Here is a 16,617-nt window from a genome sequence, read left to right on the forward strand (position 1 = left end):
GATGCCATATATATATATATTTTAGAAATGATTTGGAAAATATTTGAACACCTTGTCTTAAAATATTTTATTCATCATGTTAAAATAAAACATTCCATAATCATTTTTTTTCTTTTTTTTTCTTTTTTCAATTTTTCCAATTTTTCAGAAAAAAACAAAAAAGGCTTCAGGGAAAAAACGGAAAAAACCCGTTTCCCCCCCTAATTTTTCCGTTTTTTTTCCGGGCCTTCACATCTCTAATCAGGGCTGGGCAAAAAACACTCCAAGTCCGGGCATACAGTCATTACTACCCAAGACATCTTGAACCATCTCCCCTTTTGCCCTTCGCCAATGAGCTGGAGTTCAGATATTCAGTCAAAGGTTTTCTCTGTCGTGACTGTATTTTTACAGCTCTCAGTTTTATACAGGCCCAGCTTTCTACAACATTTCTTTATTTATTGGATTTGTATCCCGCCCTCCCCTTAATGGGCTCAGGGCGGGTCCCAACAATATAAATACGGTACAACAGTATCAACACAATACAATTAAAACCATGTTAAACCATATAAAACACACAGCTTTTATAAAAGCCGATTGCCTCAAGTGGCTGACAGTACTGGGAATAAATTTCTCAGAAATCTGCACAGTTTAGGACCCAGGCCATAAAAACAGGGGCCGACCCAAGCTGTAATTAGGGCCAACCCAAGGAGGAAGGGGGACGCCCACTGCCTCAACCGAAAGCCCGGTGGAAGAGCTCCGTCTCGCAGGCCCTGCGGAATTGTAATCGATCCCGCAGGGCCCTGATCTCACACGGGAGCTCATTCCACCAGGCAGGGGCCGGGGCTGAAAAAGCCCCCACCCTGGTCGAGGCAAGTCGGACGTCCCTGGGGCCGGGGACCACCAAAAGATGTTGACTGGTGGACCCCAGTGCTCTACGGGGCTCAATATATATACAGCCAATAGGGCTAGCCTAAGCCTGTAGGCTGCCGTGATGTGGATGGGCAGCCCATGGACTTAAGTAGGCTTGGCCCTGGTTACTCCTTGGATAGGAGACCACCCGGGAAGAAGCCCAGGGTTGCTACGCAGAGGCGGACAGTGGCCAACCACTTCCATCCCTCCGATGCCTTGAAAACCCTACAGGGTTGCCCCAAGTTGGCTGTGCCTTCATGGCACTTTCCCACCACCACAAGTCTGTAGGCTAGTCTAAAGTCTGCTAGCCTAAGCCCGCAGGCTAACACTTTTAGTGGAGGCCTAACATGTTTCGCTAGTCATGTACGGCTGCGAGAGTTGGCCAATAAGGAAGGCCGAGCGCCGAAGAATAGATGCTTTCGAATTAGGGTGCTGGAGAAGACTCTTGAGAGTCCCCTGGACTGCAAGGAGATCAAATCAGTCAATCCTAAAGGAAATCAACCCTGACTGTTCCCTGGAAGGCCAGAGACTGAAGCTCAAATAGTTTGGCCACCCAATGAGAAGGGAGCCCTCACTGGAGAAGAAGACCCTGATGCTGGGGAAAGACTGAAGGTCAAAGAAGACGGGGACGGCAAAGGATGAGAAGGTTAGACAGTGCTACTGATGCAGCAAACATGAAATTGAGCAAACTCCAGAGGACGGCGGAAGACAGGAGGGCCTGGCGTGATGTGGTCCATGGGGTGGCGAAGAGTTGGGCTCGACTATGCGACTGAACAACAACAAACAACTAACACGTTTTGCACAACTGCTTCCAGCTTACCTGCCCCGTCGATGTGAGCGCCAGCGATGACTGACTTCCGGCACAAACCTTCCGTATGAACATTCCTTGCAGGGCTTCGATCACTTTAGGTTTATAGACACGGTTGGTGTCACCGTGACCAAGCTTGCCTGTTGGGATCACCACCGGAGAAAGCAAAGGCACATATGATGTGGCAGGAGTGGGAAACAGGCTAATTTTATGCTGTGGATACTTAGCCACCCTCACAAAGATCTCAAGAGCCAATTTTCTGGTTTAAAAGTAAGGTGCAAACAAAAGAAAAGAAACGCCTTCTGGGAATTGCATGTGGCACAACATGCTCGTTGAGTGCACAAGTCCACAGGTTCTAATGCAGGGCTGTCAAACATAAGGCCCATCCAAGGCTCTTTCCCGGCCCGCAAGCAACTGGTATGTATGGAAATATAAGGTTACCCCCCCCCTTTTATGGTATTCCTTGGAAAAAACCTAGCCTTGCATGTGATTAAACACATTTATTGGGGCTTTTCTGGGCTCCCCAGTAAGTCAATTGCTCTCACTGCTAGGAATCAGTTGCTTTTGTTTGTATTTTTGGTTTAAAAATAATATTGTTAATTGGATTTGCCCGTGTCCTTTATAAAGTTTATATCTCTGGTACCTGGCATTACATTTTATAGCACACATGGCCTGGCCCGACAATTCTAATTGATTCTAATGTTCTAATGGATTCAACCCCCCTCCCCCCATCAATCACTCCAGAAAACACAGCACATTGTTGTGGGGAAGTGTGGATGCTGAGCTTCTGAGAGTCAGTTTGGTGTAGTGGTTAAGTGTGCGAACTCTAATCTGGGAGAACTGGGTTTGATTCCCCACTCCTCCACAGGCAGCTGCTGGATGACCTTGGGCAAGCCATAGTTCTGACAAGAGCTGTCCTTGAAAGGGCAGTTCTTGAAAGAGCTCTCTCAGTCCCGCCTCCCTCACAGAGTGTCTGTTGTGGGGAGGGGAAGGGAAAGGAGTTTGTAAGCCGCTCTGAGACTCCTTTGGGTAGTGAAGGGCAGGGTATAAATCCAATCTCTCTTTCTTCTTCTTCTACCCAGAGCCAAGTGGGAAACCAGCCATGTGGAGGGTGGGTTCCTCTCTGGTCACTGCCCCTGTGCTTCACTTCCCTGCTCATTCCTTTGAATTCTGAACAGCTCTCCTGGGCATGTTGGCTTTTCCCCTCCTCAGGCCAGCCAGATAACAGCACAGACCTGAAGAGCGGCAGGCCTGCCCCACAACGGCCCCAGCCCCCTTGAGAAAGAAAAAGAAACCCTGGGAATGCCGTACCGTTATCTCCTCCTCCAAACGACCACACCGTCCGCCCGTCTTTGGATAAAGCGATGGTATGCGAGCTGCCACAGGAAACCTCTCCTACGTTGCTAATATCTTTGACTAAAGTTGGAATGTTTCGGCTGTTGCTGTCACCGTGACCTTGGGGGGGGGGGAGAAAAGGGAATACAGTCTCACGAAGGAGAAAGCCTTCTCCCGTTCGGTCCTTGCCTTTGCACTGACCTATCCTAGGAAAAGAATTTTTAAGTGGTCTCCCTCCTGCTGTCTTGAAAGGTCCAGGCGGTGAGAAAAGTACATGGCTTGAATAGTACGGATGTCAGCGACCCAGGTTAAAAAACCATTCAGACAAACGTTAGGGGGCAGCGCTACTGGACTCTTGCTCTTCTCGACTGCTACAGACAGACTGGATGACCATCTTTCGGGTATGTTGTAGGGCTATCTTTTGGCTATGCTCCTGCAGAGTGCAGGGGGTTGGACTAGATGACCTGCAAGATCCCTTCCAACTCTAACATTTTATGATTCTATGATTCTATGATTCTATGACTGACACAGCTACCAATGCTCCCTCTAAACTGTGGAGTCTTGTGAGCAAAAATTCTACTTTGTGAGCTACTGGCATTAAAGTTGTGAATGAGTGATTTGGCTATTGCATAAATTAGTTTGCTCTGGAGCCATCTTTCCTGAGCGGACAAAAATGTGTGAGCCGGAAGCTAAAAAAACTGTAAGCTAGCTCACACTCACTCAGCTTAGAGGGAACACTGATGGTTACCCATCTTGATCTATCCCTAGAGGCTAATAACCCAGTTTCAAACTATGCTTTCAGATCCTGGCCTTTTCCCCACAGCAACCATTTCATTTATGTTTATATCTGGGCCTTTCTGCCAACATGGAGCCCAAGGTGATGGTGACAACTTCCTGTCAAGGGACTGCCCAGGCCCAGAGCTCCGAAGCTTCTGCACGGTCGAGGAGTTAGAAGTAACAATGTAGGATTATGCGTTTAAGGTTTCTTTTATTATGCACAACACACACACACACACTTAGCAGAGCAGCTGATTTTTAACTCCTTACCTAGTCTACCAAAGTCGCCTTCGCCCCAAGTATATAATTCGCCATCTTCCGTAACGGCGGCACTGTGTCGGTATCCAGCTGACACGCACACAACTACCTGCATGGCACAGACAAAAAATAAACGGTCAGAGCAGAGCTGGTGCAGGAGATGCTGCCGTCGATGCAGAAGCCAAACTGAGACCCTGTCCCGCTTCCTGACAATGCCTGGTCCCTGCAGTAAGAGCCACCCCGTGATCACGAAGCCTCCAGTCCTCTGCCGCCCACATCTTTCCATCCAGCCCTCCCTCCACGTCCCACGGCCACTGCTGTCGCCGTCCTCCGTGCCCTTCCCAGAGGCCGCATTAGTATTTGGCAGGAGTGCATCCCAGCAAAGTGCAACTCATCTAGAGTGTAGGAAAAGTGAGTGGTTCTTGGCCTCAAATTCCGCCCCGTCAATAGATCTAGGCAGGAAACGTGGGGAAGTTCCAAACGACTCCAGCAATACCGTTCCCTGCAGAAATCTGATACACAGCCACACTGTGAGGCAGAAGCTGAGAGTGCAGCCAACTGGAATGACGCATCCTTCAACTCTACCAGGGGAAACAAATTGGAGGCCTATCGGGATAAAGATTTGGGCACGGTCACCAAACCCTCCCCACCATGTACCCAGAGTCTAACGGCAGTGAGGCAAAAGGAGAGGCCTACCGTCTCAAGAGGATACCCAGGCCCATAACTATGGTAGGACTCTGGGGGCCGCCACCCCTTTTCTTAAAGGCACAGCCCCACAAAAATGTATCCTGCAAAAGCTTTTTTAAAGGTGTGTGCTCCTTTAAGTAGAGTGGGGTGCTGTAGTTGACTAATTCCTGCACTGAGCAAGGGGGTTGGAGTAGGTGACCTCTAGGATCCCTTCTAACTCTGGGTCAAGAAACTGGCCTCCATTCAGAGAGTTTTTCTGCCCAAGTGTTAGCTTTCTTGACTACAGAAGTCATCACCCCCATCTGCCAGCTTGTTATCAGAAAGAATTTATCTATTGATTCAATTTATATCCTGCCCTCCTTGCGTAGCAGGCTCAGGGCGGCTTATAGTGGTTAAAATATGTTAAACACAGATGCATTGAGACAATGCAATAATATATATATTGTTGCTCAGGCTGCCAGAAGTGATTAACTTGCAGCAGCTGAGAACTGTCATCTAAAGTGGTTGACAGCTTGCCATTTAGAGATCTGTCCTGGTCACAGCTTTCTATTGGCTTTTCTTTCTGCACTGAGAATTTCAGCCCCACCAGAAAAAAGTCTGCCCCACAAGCCACAAAATCCTGGCTACGGGCCTGAGGATACCTATGGCACCTCCACTGGCTAGTGTGGTGTGCGGCCAGTCTGCAGTAGTCCCTGGGGCTGCATTGAAACTTTCCAAGATATTCCTGTGCCACCAGGCAGGAGTCAGGAGCTCTGCCAATCCTTGCTTCGTGCTCATGGCCATTTCTCTTATTTGATCCATTCCCGGGCTTTCCCCCTCCAGAACAGAAACCCCCACAAGCTTCCCAATCTGCCGCCAACAGGCCTTGATCCAGCACCAGCTGAAATTCGGCACAATGCACCATCGGAGGCACTGCAGGCTACCCTGCAAGGCCAACGGCCAAGCTCCGGCTTGCGGCCCACCCCCATCCCACTTCATCACAACTTCGACCAGACATAACACAGGTGGGTGTTTGAGCTGCCCCATAATGGCAACGGGTGGCAGCGCTTGTCCTCGCAAATGCTCCCCCCCACCCCACCCTGCAAAACCGGGAAACTTGTGAAAGAAAATTCCATCCCTGAAGACCCTTATATTCTTGCCCCTACTATTGAACATTGGTTTATTTTTTATTTATTTAACCTTCCGATTTATATACCGCCCTAACCCCCCCAATGGGGGTCTCTGGGCGGTTTACAACTTTGTAGTGCTAATCACTTTTATGGATCCCTAACTATGGGCACATTCTCAGGGGTTGGTTCACTAAAGTCTGGGATCTCTTTATAATGGAGAAAATTACAGATCGTCTCAGACATACTGAGCTCTTCCCTAAACAGCCTAGCTTCTCTGATAAGCGGCTACCATTCTTGGAGTATCTCTTAGCCAGTGACACACAGCCTTACAAACAGATACATCTCAAATTACTCTTCATTTAACTCACAGTCCAGACTGGTCGTGTTGCTACCCGATTCACCAACAGAAACTGTACGGGTTTGTACTTTTGGTATCTATCATATGCCGATTAACAGTTTAAAGTTACTTATTGTATCTAACTGTGTTCTGAATTGTATTGCAGTCCCATTAGAAATCAACACCACTTTGAACTGTTGCACTTTTCCTTTTTCCAAAAAACCAATAAAATGTTAATGCTTTTTTTTTTAAGGGTGCTAATTGTTTAAACAGACAGAAGAAGCTGCCTTAAACTGAATCAGAGGCCCTCCGTCCATCAAGGTCAGTGTCGTCTGCTCAGACCGGCAGCCGCTCTCCAGGGCTCAGCACATTCCCGCCACCTCCTGCCAGACCCGTTTTTAACCAGAGATGCAGAGGACTGGAACTTGAACCTGCATGCGGAGCAGAGGCTCTGCCACTGAGACACAGCCTGTGTTTCCAAGTGGAGCCAGACCAAATTCAGAAAACGCACCCAAGGGCCAACCCAAACGTTATACCGCGTGGAAGCCACCAGGACGGGCTTCTAGGTGGCCGCATGCCAAACGTGAGGGAGGACAGAACGCCTGTCTTTTATTTACCCCGTGGATCAGCCTGGACTCATGGAACCTCTCTCTGCAAAAGCCAGCCCTCTGTGGCGGCAGCCAGCTCTGGCGTTCTCTGCACCTGGGCAGGCTGACTCACACAGCAAGTTCTGGACAGACAGCACATCCCACCACGTGGAAATATAGTCCAGCAGCCTTTGTTTACGGAGTGAGTAACCGGAGAAACAGTCCTTAGCGTGACAAGAGCTTAATGAAGGCAAAGGGGACTGAAGCTGAATGGGCCTGTGAACGAGGGCAATTATTTTGAAGGAAAAAACTAAGCCATGCACAAAAGAAACGTGATACCCACGAAATCTCTCCCGAGCACTGACCCAAATGAACTGAGAAAGAATCAACCCGAAGAGCGATTCCGCGACACTACATACCTTTCCTTGCAAAGGGCCCTGGATTAGTTTGGGGTATTTTTGCGTCGAGCTGTTCCCGTGCCCAAGTTTCCCGTAGTCGCCATCGCCCCAGCTGAAGACTTCTCCTTCCGTCGTGAACGCCAGCGTGTGGCCATCAGAACCTTTGGAGGACGACACCTTTTTGATCGACCGGTGAGGCTCGAAGGTGAGTTTCTTCAGAGTGGACTGATTGTTGGAGTCGCCCAGGCCCAGCCTGCCGTAACTGCCTTTGCCACAAGCTCGGACAGAACCGTCCGTAGAGATGACGAAAGTGCAATACTGTCCGGCTTCAATCTGTTGGAGGGGAAAGATAAAGAAACATTTTTTAAAAGATGATTGCAAGCTGGGGCTCAGTGATTAGGTTTGCAGAACACGGACTGTGTTCCACTTTGTGCTATTAGCTGAGAGATCCTCATATCCCGCGGGAATGATACGCTGGTAACATGCAGTTTGGACATTCTGGGAGAGGATATTCAAAACCTAACGGACCGCCTTTCCCCACAATGTTCTCCAAAGAGCTCTACGATCAGGGTCCCAAAACTAACTGGCCCTGCCAGGCCCTAGAGAAGCCAGGCTGGCTGTGATGAGAACCAGGGCCTTTTCAATGGTGGCTCCGCACTGGCGGAATGAGCTCCCGGAAGAGATCAGGGCCCTGTGGGACCTTTCACAGTTCGGCAGGGCCTGCAAGACGGGGCTCTTCCACCAGGCCTTCGACTAGGGAGCCACATCACACAACCGATGCTCTGGCCCCAATACTAACATCTACATCAACAGCCGATATAACCCAGACCACGATGGGAACTGACTGCCCGCTTGCTGGATGCTGTTCATGCCTACCGCTGTATATGAACTGTTTAGCACTAGCACTTTGGAATGTTTTTATATTTATACTGTCATGGTTTTATTTAGTTCTGTTTTAGCTGTGTGTGGTGTTTGTGTAAGCCACCCTGAGCCCACTATGGTGGAAAGGGTGGGGTAGAAATTTAATAAATAAAGAAGAAGAAGAGATTGGATTTATACCCCACCCTTCACTACCCAAAGGTGTCTCAGAGCGGCTTACAAACTACTTTCCCTTCCCCTCCCCACAACAGACACCCTGTGCGGTAGGTGGGGCTGAGAGAGCTCTGACAGAAACTCCTCTTTTTCAAGGACAGCTCTTGTCAGAACTACGGCTTGCCCAAGGTCATCCAGCAGCTGCAAGTGGAGGAGTGGGGAATCAAACCCGGTTCTCCCAGATTAGAGTCCGCGCACTTAACCACTACACCAAACTGTGGGGAATCAAATAAATAAACTGTCCAAGCTGCCTCTCTCTTTAACCACGACAACACAACAAAAAAGGGCCACTCACTGTCTGAGCATCGGAAAAACTGGGGGCCAGCTTGGGCTGAAGGATCTTCTCTTGCGTGCCTTCCACAAGTTGGTGGCTGCTGTTGCTGCCCCAGACGTACACTTCACAGGTCTCAGAAACTATGGGAGCATCGCCCGTCTGAATGCTGTCTGGGCTGGCGCACGTCCTGGAGTAGTCAGATGCCATGCGACAAACCTGTACCAATAACATCACCTTAGGAAACTGAGTTGCAGCTCACAAAACAAGGCCACCTTTTATCAAACGCTCTAGAAGCTTTATTTATTTTGGCCCGGTTTCTTACCGCACGTGGAGAATTCAGTTACAAATACTAAGCCCGATGGTCAAGACTCTGGCACAGAGAAGTGGTAGTTAAGGTACGATCACACACACCTGGTTTCCAAACTTCCCTCTCCCATTTTCCTTTAACAAACTGGGAGTCCACACCACCACCTCCACTTGATAAGAGCGGATCCACCCTTATATATATACTGAATAAAGCCTGCCCCCGCCTCCCGACTGCTTGTATCCCTTGGAGGTCTCCCATCTAAGTACTTGCCAGGGTTGGCCCCGCTTAGCTTCTGAGATCTGACGAGAGACTGGGTTTGCCTGGGCCCTGTACGTGCCCCAGAGAGCACTGAGGTCAGGGTCGCAAAATCACCTGACTCTCCCTGGTCCAAAAGACGCCAGATTGGCCATCACTAGAGCCAGGGCCTTTTCAGTGGCGGCTCCACACTGGTGGAACGAGCTCCCGGAGAGCATCAGAGCCCTGCGGGACCTCGTACAGCTCCGCAGGGCCCGCGAAACGGAGCTCTTCCACCAGGCCTTCGATTAGGAGCCGCCACTGACGGATGAGCCATCGGAACATACTATGGCCCTTAGTGTTACACCATGGGATGCCACTTTCTTCTTGGATCATGTTTAGAAACTGCCGCCATCTGTACTGTCTTATTTGCACTTTATGTTATTATAGGAGTTTTAATGAATTTATTGTTTCATTGTATTTTATCTTGTGTAAGCCGCCTTGAGCCAGTTCGCCCCGGCAAGGCGGGTTATAAATGGAAAATAATAACTAAACAAATAACTCTAGGTCAGGGCAACTGAGAGCATCTTCTTGACGGGCCCACCCCATTCAGACAGCCAGATACACAGAGAGGCATTCCGGTTTGTGGAATTCCATTCCCCCAGAGGTCCCTTTGTTGTCTGGGCTCTCTTTAACAACTAGACTTAGCAGAACTGGGGGACGCTATGTCTGTGTGTATACAAACTCTAAATCACCGAGTCTTGGAAAGAGGCGGGGAAAGGAACTGAAGGGAATGAGAGAGCAAAGGTCTAAAAACTTGGAAGCACCTGGGCAGCCATCGGAATTTTCAAATTCTCAAAAGAGCGGGAAGTGCCAAGTGCCCGCGTGTTCTTTTAAAAGCCCCGGACAGACAGCCCTGGACAGACCCACCTCCTCAAAGAGGCACAGAGACGCCTCGTAGAGAGAGCAGAGGCCATCCGAGGTCCTTGTCGGTTCTCTCCACTGACTTCGATCCGCGGATGATCCCTGAAACATAAAACATCACGGGGAAGTAACCGCTGCCATCTAATCCCACGTACGTCAGGCATGTATGTAAACTATTTTTTGCAATGACTCAAAGAAATAAATAGAGGTGGCGGTCACACACGCGAGATAATGCAGGGGGGGGGGAGAAGAAGAAGAAGAAGAGGTTGGATTTACACCCCGCCCTTCACTTGGGAGTCTCAGAGCGGCTGACAAACTCCTTTCCCTCCCCCTCCCCACAACAGACACCCTGTGAGGTGGGTGGGGCTGAGAGAACTCTGACACAAACTGCTCTTTTTCAAGGACAGCTGTGCCAGAGCTTGTGACTGACCCAAGGTCACACCAGCAGGTGCAAGTGGAGGAGTGGGGAATCAAACCCGGTTCCCCCAGATTAGAGTCCGCACACTTAACCACTACATCAAGCAAGGCTATTCCCCCCCCCCCCGGAGGTATTTGACCAAACTGGGGGGGTGTGGAAAGGTGGCCATACTGGGGGGGGGGGGGGGACAACAGCACGCAGTCGGGATAGCGTGATCAGACCATCCCGACGCCACGGGAGCGCGCTGGAGCAATCGGACAGGGGAAAGTCCACCTGTGGCCCGTTTGCTACCGGACTTTCCCTGGTGTCTTTTTACTCTGCTTCCGCAGCAGAGGACGACGGGTTGCCGACGGGCGCGAGGCGCTTCCCAGACGTTTGTGTCTGATTGCGCCCTTTAAATCCACCTGGCATTCACACCTATGGCAGGGCTAATTGTGTGTGGGATTGCACCCAGAATATTTCTTCCTAAATAAGCTTTCCCCGAAAAACAACATGGAGTATTCATACAGCTCGCTCCAAATTGCTCAAGTCATTCCACGTACATTCCCCTCAGTCACGCTGTCCCCACATGGGGTTGTATCCTGCCCCCCTACTCTGATCAGGGCCGCTCTTTCCTCTGGAGGCTCTTCCACCAATCAAAGAGAAGAAGAAGAAGAGGAGGAGGAGATTGGACTTATACCCCGCCCTTCACTACCCAAAGGAGTCTCAGAGCGGCTTACAAACTCCTTTCCCTTCCCCTCCCCACAACAGGACATCCTATGAGGTAGGCAGGGCTCAGAGAGCTCTTGACAGAAACTGCTCTTTTTCAAGGACAGCTCTGATCAGAGCTTGTGACTGACGTGTCTTTTTACTCTGCTTCCGCAGCAGAGGACAACGGGTTGCCGACGGGCGCAAGGCGCTTCCCAGACGTTTGTGTCTGATTGCGCCCTTTAAATCCACCTGGCATTCGCGCCTATGGCAGGGCTAATTGTGTGTGGGGTCGCACCCAGAATATTTCTTCCTAAATATGCTTTCCTTGAAAAATAACATGGGAGCATTCATACAGCTCGCTCAAATTGCTCAAGTCATTCCACGTACATTCCCCTCAGTCACACTGCGGATAAGTCACGCTGTCCCCACATGGGGTTGTATCCTGCCCCCCTACTCTGATCAGGGCCGCTCTTTCCTCTGGAGGCTCCTCCGCTAACCAAAGAGAAGAAGAAGAGGAGGAGGAGGAGGAGATTGGACTTATACCCCGCCCTTCACTACCCAAAGGAGTCTCAGAGCAGCTTACAAACTCCTTTCCCTTCCCCTCCCCACAACAGGACATCCTATGAGGTAGGCAGGGCTCAGAGAGCTCTTGACAGAAACTGCTCTTTTTCAAGAACAGCTCTTATCAGAGCTTGTGACTGACCCAAGGCCATCCAGACAGGTGCAAGTGGAGGAGTGGGGAACACACTTAACCACTGCACCAAACAGGCTCCAAGGAGTCCGAGGAAGGCTCCTTATGCCAGGAGGAGCACGTTGTCTAGGCAAAGCACGACACAACAGAGGCGGAAGCAGACCCTCGATGGCCCGAGTGAACGGCTAAGCTCTGAGAAGCAAGACTGTCCCAGGCTCAAAGTTCAGCCAGTGACTCCTCCAACTAGGACACAGTTTAGAAATCCTCCAAGTGCTTTAAAAAAAGAGAAACACCTCGTTTTTTCATTTCATGTTGTCGCCCCGGGGGGGATGGTTCTAAGATATTTTTCTTCCTGTTTCACAGGTTTCGCCTATTTTAGCAACATTTGGGGGTTTGTGCAAAGCTGATTGCATTATCTTTGTAAGGAGTGTCACTTCGCTGTGAGCTGAGAGCCCCGAAATAAGCGACAAGATTATGGTGGCTACAAGCATGGACGGCTTCAAAAGGGAATTAGATAAGCATATGGAGCAGAGGTCCATCAGTGGCTATGAGCCACAAGGTATAGATAGGGGCTCTGGGGCAAGGGATGCTCTGTATTCTTGGTGCTTGGGGGGGAGGCAACAGTGGGAGGGCTTCTAGTGTCCTGGCCCCACTGGTGGACCTCCTGATGGCCCCTGGTATTTCTGGCCACTGTGTGATACAGAGTGTTAGACTGGATGGGCCTTTGGCCTGATCCAACATTGGCATCTCTTATGTTCTTAAGATAAAAGAGACATTTCTAAAGACACAGTTTGAGGTTTCAAAAATACAGAGTGTGTCCATGGCAGGAGAAAAGGACTGCACCAACCTGCCCTGGCCATAAGGTCTGTCTGCCCCATCTCCAGGCCTCCCCGATGTCCATATACGAACAGCAGGACTTATCCCAAAACTGCAAGCAAGGTCTAGCTGCCAGGAGTGCCCCGGTGTGGGGCAGACCCCTATCATCCCATTCTCCATTGCGTGCAGACTTCACCAACCTGGAGCTTTGTGTGAACTACCATAAACGACACCTCACGGGTCAGAAAATCCACAGCTGGCTAACCATCACACTTCCTGTCTCTCAAACTGAGGAAACCGCTGACAGGCAAATGTCGGGAAAACCAACAGCAAACACGATTTCAGCACAAGCTTGAGATTTGCCGTTCAGGAGACACCCCCTCAACACACACACATACACACACATACACACACACATGCAATTTCCATTTTTACATAAGGTACAGTTCTGCTGTATCCTGAAAATGCATCGTGAAGAAAATCACACGCTTGAAAGAACACAGGGTAAATCCCACAACAAAACGGATTAAACAAGCCGCTGTATTTGCTTCTTCTAAGTAAGGCTGGTAGAACTAGTAGAGGGGGAAGCAGCACATTCAAGAAAAGGATTTAAAAAAAATAAACGGTCCCCCATCAAATCACTGTACTGACTGTCGGTTTATTCCCAGTACAACGACTAAAAGCAGCTAGTGCAGTTATAGGGCGCCCTTGATACGGCTTTCCTTTTCTATAGGGTCAGAATGATGAAAACCAGCAACACGGAGATTCAAGTAGGGCAAATTTAAAGGCCAGCGATTTCACGCTGATTAAGCCAGATAACGTACAACGGAGGAGGCAAGATCTCATACACAAGCACAGAGGTTGCATAAATTCTGCAAAGGCAACGAGCCTGCTAATGACCAGCCCCGAATGGCGCGCTTTCTGTCGCGGAAACCAGTTTCGTACGTACCAGCGATCGCCTCATTTGCATGAGTATGTTCATGAAGCAGTCGAAGCTGATCATCCCTTCTTGGGTCTGCAGCGTTTTGTTCTTCTCCATGGTGTTCACCACCGCCGACGCCCCGAGGGCCATCTCGATCCACTCCAAGAGGTACCTCAGAGAGCCGCGCTGGGCGGCCAGACCGAGCAACAGCTCGGACGCCAGCCTCCGACCGAGAGTGTCCGCCCCGGAGTTTGGGATCGTCACTCCTTTCAGGAAAGTGGTCACTTGCGAGAGGCAGTCCAGTCCCATGGGAGGGATCTTGCTTTCGTTGGCGAGGGACAAGGGCGGCAAGGAACTCACCACCTCTATCGCCGTGTGGATGACGTCGTTGCAGAGGCTGAGCCCGGGGCCCGAGGCGGGCATCATCCAGCTCTGCCTCAGCAGCGCAAACAGCAGGCTCAGTCCCGTGCGGACCCCCATCTCGATCAGCGCGTCGGTGCTGGACCTCGGCCGCTCGCTGACGGAATGGATGTCCGCGGAGCCGGAGCTGCTCTCCGGAGAATGCTGCTGCTGCTTCACCTTGCCCTTGTCGTGGTACTTGTTAGAAAGTGCGTAAAAGATCCTCTGCAGCACGAGCAACCGCTTCCGAAGGGCTCCGGCGAACGGGGAGTCGGAGCACACCATCTTAGCCAGGGCCAGCTGGCTGCTGAGAAGCGCATCCAGGTAGTGGTCCTGCTCGTCGCTGGACAAGGACTCCCGTTCGAAGTCCGGCAACTGAGGCCCTTTGAGGCAGAGGACCTGCTGGGGCAAGGGCACCACCTCTTTGTTGCTGACGAGTTTTGCGTACAGGACCGAGACTCCCTCCCTCGTGGCGATGGACTCGCTGTCCTCCGTGATCCAGGAGCTGTTGAGATGCTCGAGCCATTTCAGCTTCACCGGGGGGACCATGGCGGCCATGGCGGACTTATTCTTGTGCCATTAGTCCTGAAAAGGGGGGAGGGGAGAGAAAAGAGACATCCTGGTCTACAAAAATATCATTTTTAGCAGGTTCACATTCGACATGGATACCCCCAAAAAGTCCCTGACAGCTTTGACTCTGTAAAGCTCATACCCCCCCAAAAAATATCTTGTTGGTCCCTAAGGTAATACTGGACTTGAATCCAGCTGTTCCTGAAGCTCACGCCAAAAAATGGTTCTTAATCGTTATCGAGTGGTGACTCCTGTTCTCCAATTTGATCGTTTTAAAAACCCTGAATGAAAACTAAGAGTGCAGTTCCGTAGAATCATAGAGTTGGAAGGGACCTCCAGGGACATCTAATCCAACACCCTGCACAATGCAGAAAATTCACAAAATACCTCCCACACACACACACACACCCAGTGACACCTGCTCCATGCCCAGAGGATGGCAAAAATCCTCCAGGATCCCTGGCCAAACTGGTCTAGAGAAAAACTGCTTCCTGACCCCATGTTCTTACCTTTAAAGCCCTATATGGCCGAGGTCCGACATACCTACGGGACCTCCTTTCCCCGCATATACCCCAGAGAGCACTACGGTCTGGGTCTCAAAATCGGCTGACCCTCCCTGGCCCGAGGGAGGCCAGGTTGCCCACTACCAGGGCTGGGGCTTTTTCGGTGGCGGCCCCTACCTGGTGGAATGAGCTCCCGGAGGAGATCAGGGCCCTGCGGGACCTTTCACAGTTCCGCAGGGCCCTGCAAGATGGAACTCTTCCGCCAGGCATTTAATTAGGGGCCGCCGCCGCTGCAGAAACCCGGCCTGGGGTTCTTAACATCGAGCTGATCACGAGCAGAAGATCATTTGAAAACATCTGGGCCGTGGAAATCCTTTCTGATAATGTACCATCTTGGTTAATCTTTATTATCATCAGCACTTTATGTTGCTGGTTTTACTGTTGCGTTTTAATGGTTTTAATCTGTATTTATGCATATAACTACGTATGGAAGCCGCCCTGAGCCTGCTTGCGGGGAGGGCGGGACATAAGTTTGATGATAGATAAACAAATAAAGTGTAAGAAAGGGCCACAAAGAACTAAGTGTAAGAAAGGGCCGCAAGAACTAAGCACTGAGGCAACCCTGCCTGCCCTCCCTCTCATGATCTGTCTAAGTTCACAGAATCGGCATTGCCGTCAGATGGCCATCCAGCCTCTGCTTGAAAACTGCAACAAAAGGTTAGGGAGAGATGGGTGTGAGATGATGCCAGTTTTTAAACTACAAAGACCACGTCGTTGGGAACCAGCAACGGATATAGAGACACATCACCTCTGAACATTCCCATGAGCCAGACTTACTACACAGCCCCACAACATGAGACTCTTTGACCTGTGTTTTTTATGTGCATGGTGGTGAGAAGCTGACCGCAGGACAGGCGGGATGAGCAACACCGCAGGGGACAGCGGCAGCGATCCAGTCGTCAGACGGTTCCGCCAGGATAAACCTCGGTGCCACATTTCCATTGCATGTTACGAATAGTGGGGGAGACAGTGCCGAAGGAACACAGGCAGAGTTAGGGTGGCCAGCTCCAGGCGGGAAAATTCCTGGAGATTTAGGGGGTGGAGCCCGGGGGGGGGCCCTCGGCATTACTATTATTTCCAAAATCCATGCCCCGCCTTTCTGCCCTTACCGAGGGCTGCCACGACAGCTAACAATTCAAAACATACATGATAAAACTACATTATAAAACCATTTAGAATCAACCCCCTTTCCAAACATATATCATTAAAACATTTTTAAAGGTAAAAAAAACCACCCCGGAGTTAAAATACATACAAAACAAAAAAACATGTGAGATAATTCCCAGGGGAAGCGAGTGTATTTAACCCGGAGGAAACTGACTCGCAGTTGTGTGATCACACAGTTCTTTGAAGCTGCGGGCATAGCCCGCCACTGCATGATGAGACGCAATCACGGGTGAGTTGGAGTTTGGGGTTTTTTTGCTGTTTGTTTTCGATTCGCTTAAACGGAGGATCGATGACTCACATCTCCACACTGAGGGCTTCTACAGCAGTATGTGATGATGTGCACACTGCAAAGGGGGAAGAAACATC

At 50.3% G+C, this 16,617-nt stretch overlaps 1 protein-coding gene across 1 annotated transcript in view; it reads right to left on the reverse strand.

Moving 5' to 3' along the window:
• The window catches only part of HERC1 (HECT and RLD domain containing E3 ubiquitin protein ligase family member 1), a 114,220-nt gene extending 99,711 nt beyond the window's left edge, over positions 1-14,509 (reverse strand). The window contains exons 1-7 of the mRNA XM_015420137.1: positions 13,580-14,509; positions 10,022-10,117; positions 8,572-8,766; positions 7,206-7,517; positions 4,079-4,175; positions 3,008-3,151; positions 1,709-1,836 (exon numbers count right to left, since the gene is read on the reverse strand). Coding sequence (XP_015275623.1) covers positions 1,709-1,836; positions 3,008-3,151; positions 4,079-4,175; positions 7,206-7,517; positions 8,572-8,766; positions 10,022-10,117; positions 13,580-14,509 — 1,902 coding nt within the window. The remainder of the gene's footprint in view (positions 1-1,708; positions 1,837-3,007; positions 3,152-4,078; positions 4,176-7,205; positions 7,518-8,571; positions 8,767-10,021; positions 10,118-13,579) is intronic.
• Positions 14,510-16,617: the final 2,108 nt, after the last annotated feature.

The sequence above is a fragment of the Gekko japonicus genome, unplaced genomic scaffold (assembly GCF_001447785.1).
Source record: "Gekko japonicus isolate JY-2015 unplaced genomic scaffold, Gekko_japonicus_V1.1 scaffold369, whole genome shotgun sequence".
NCBI classification, from domain to species: domain Eukaryota; kingdom Metazoa; phylum Chordata; class Lepidosauria; order Squamata; family Gekkonidae; genus Gekko; species Gekko japonicus.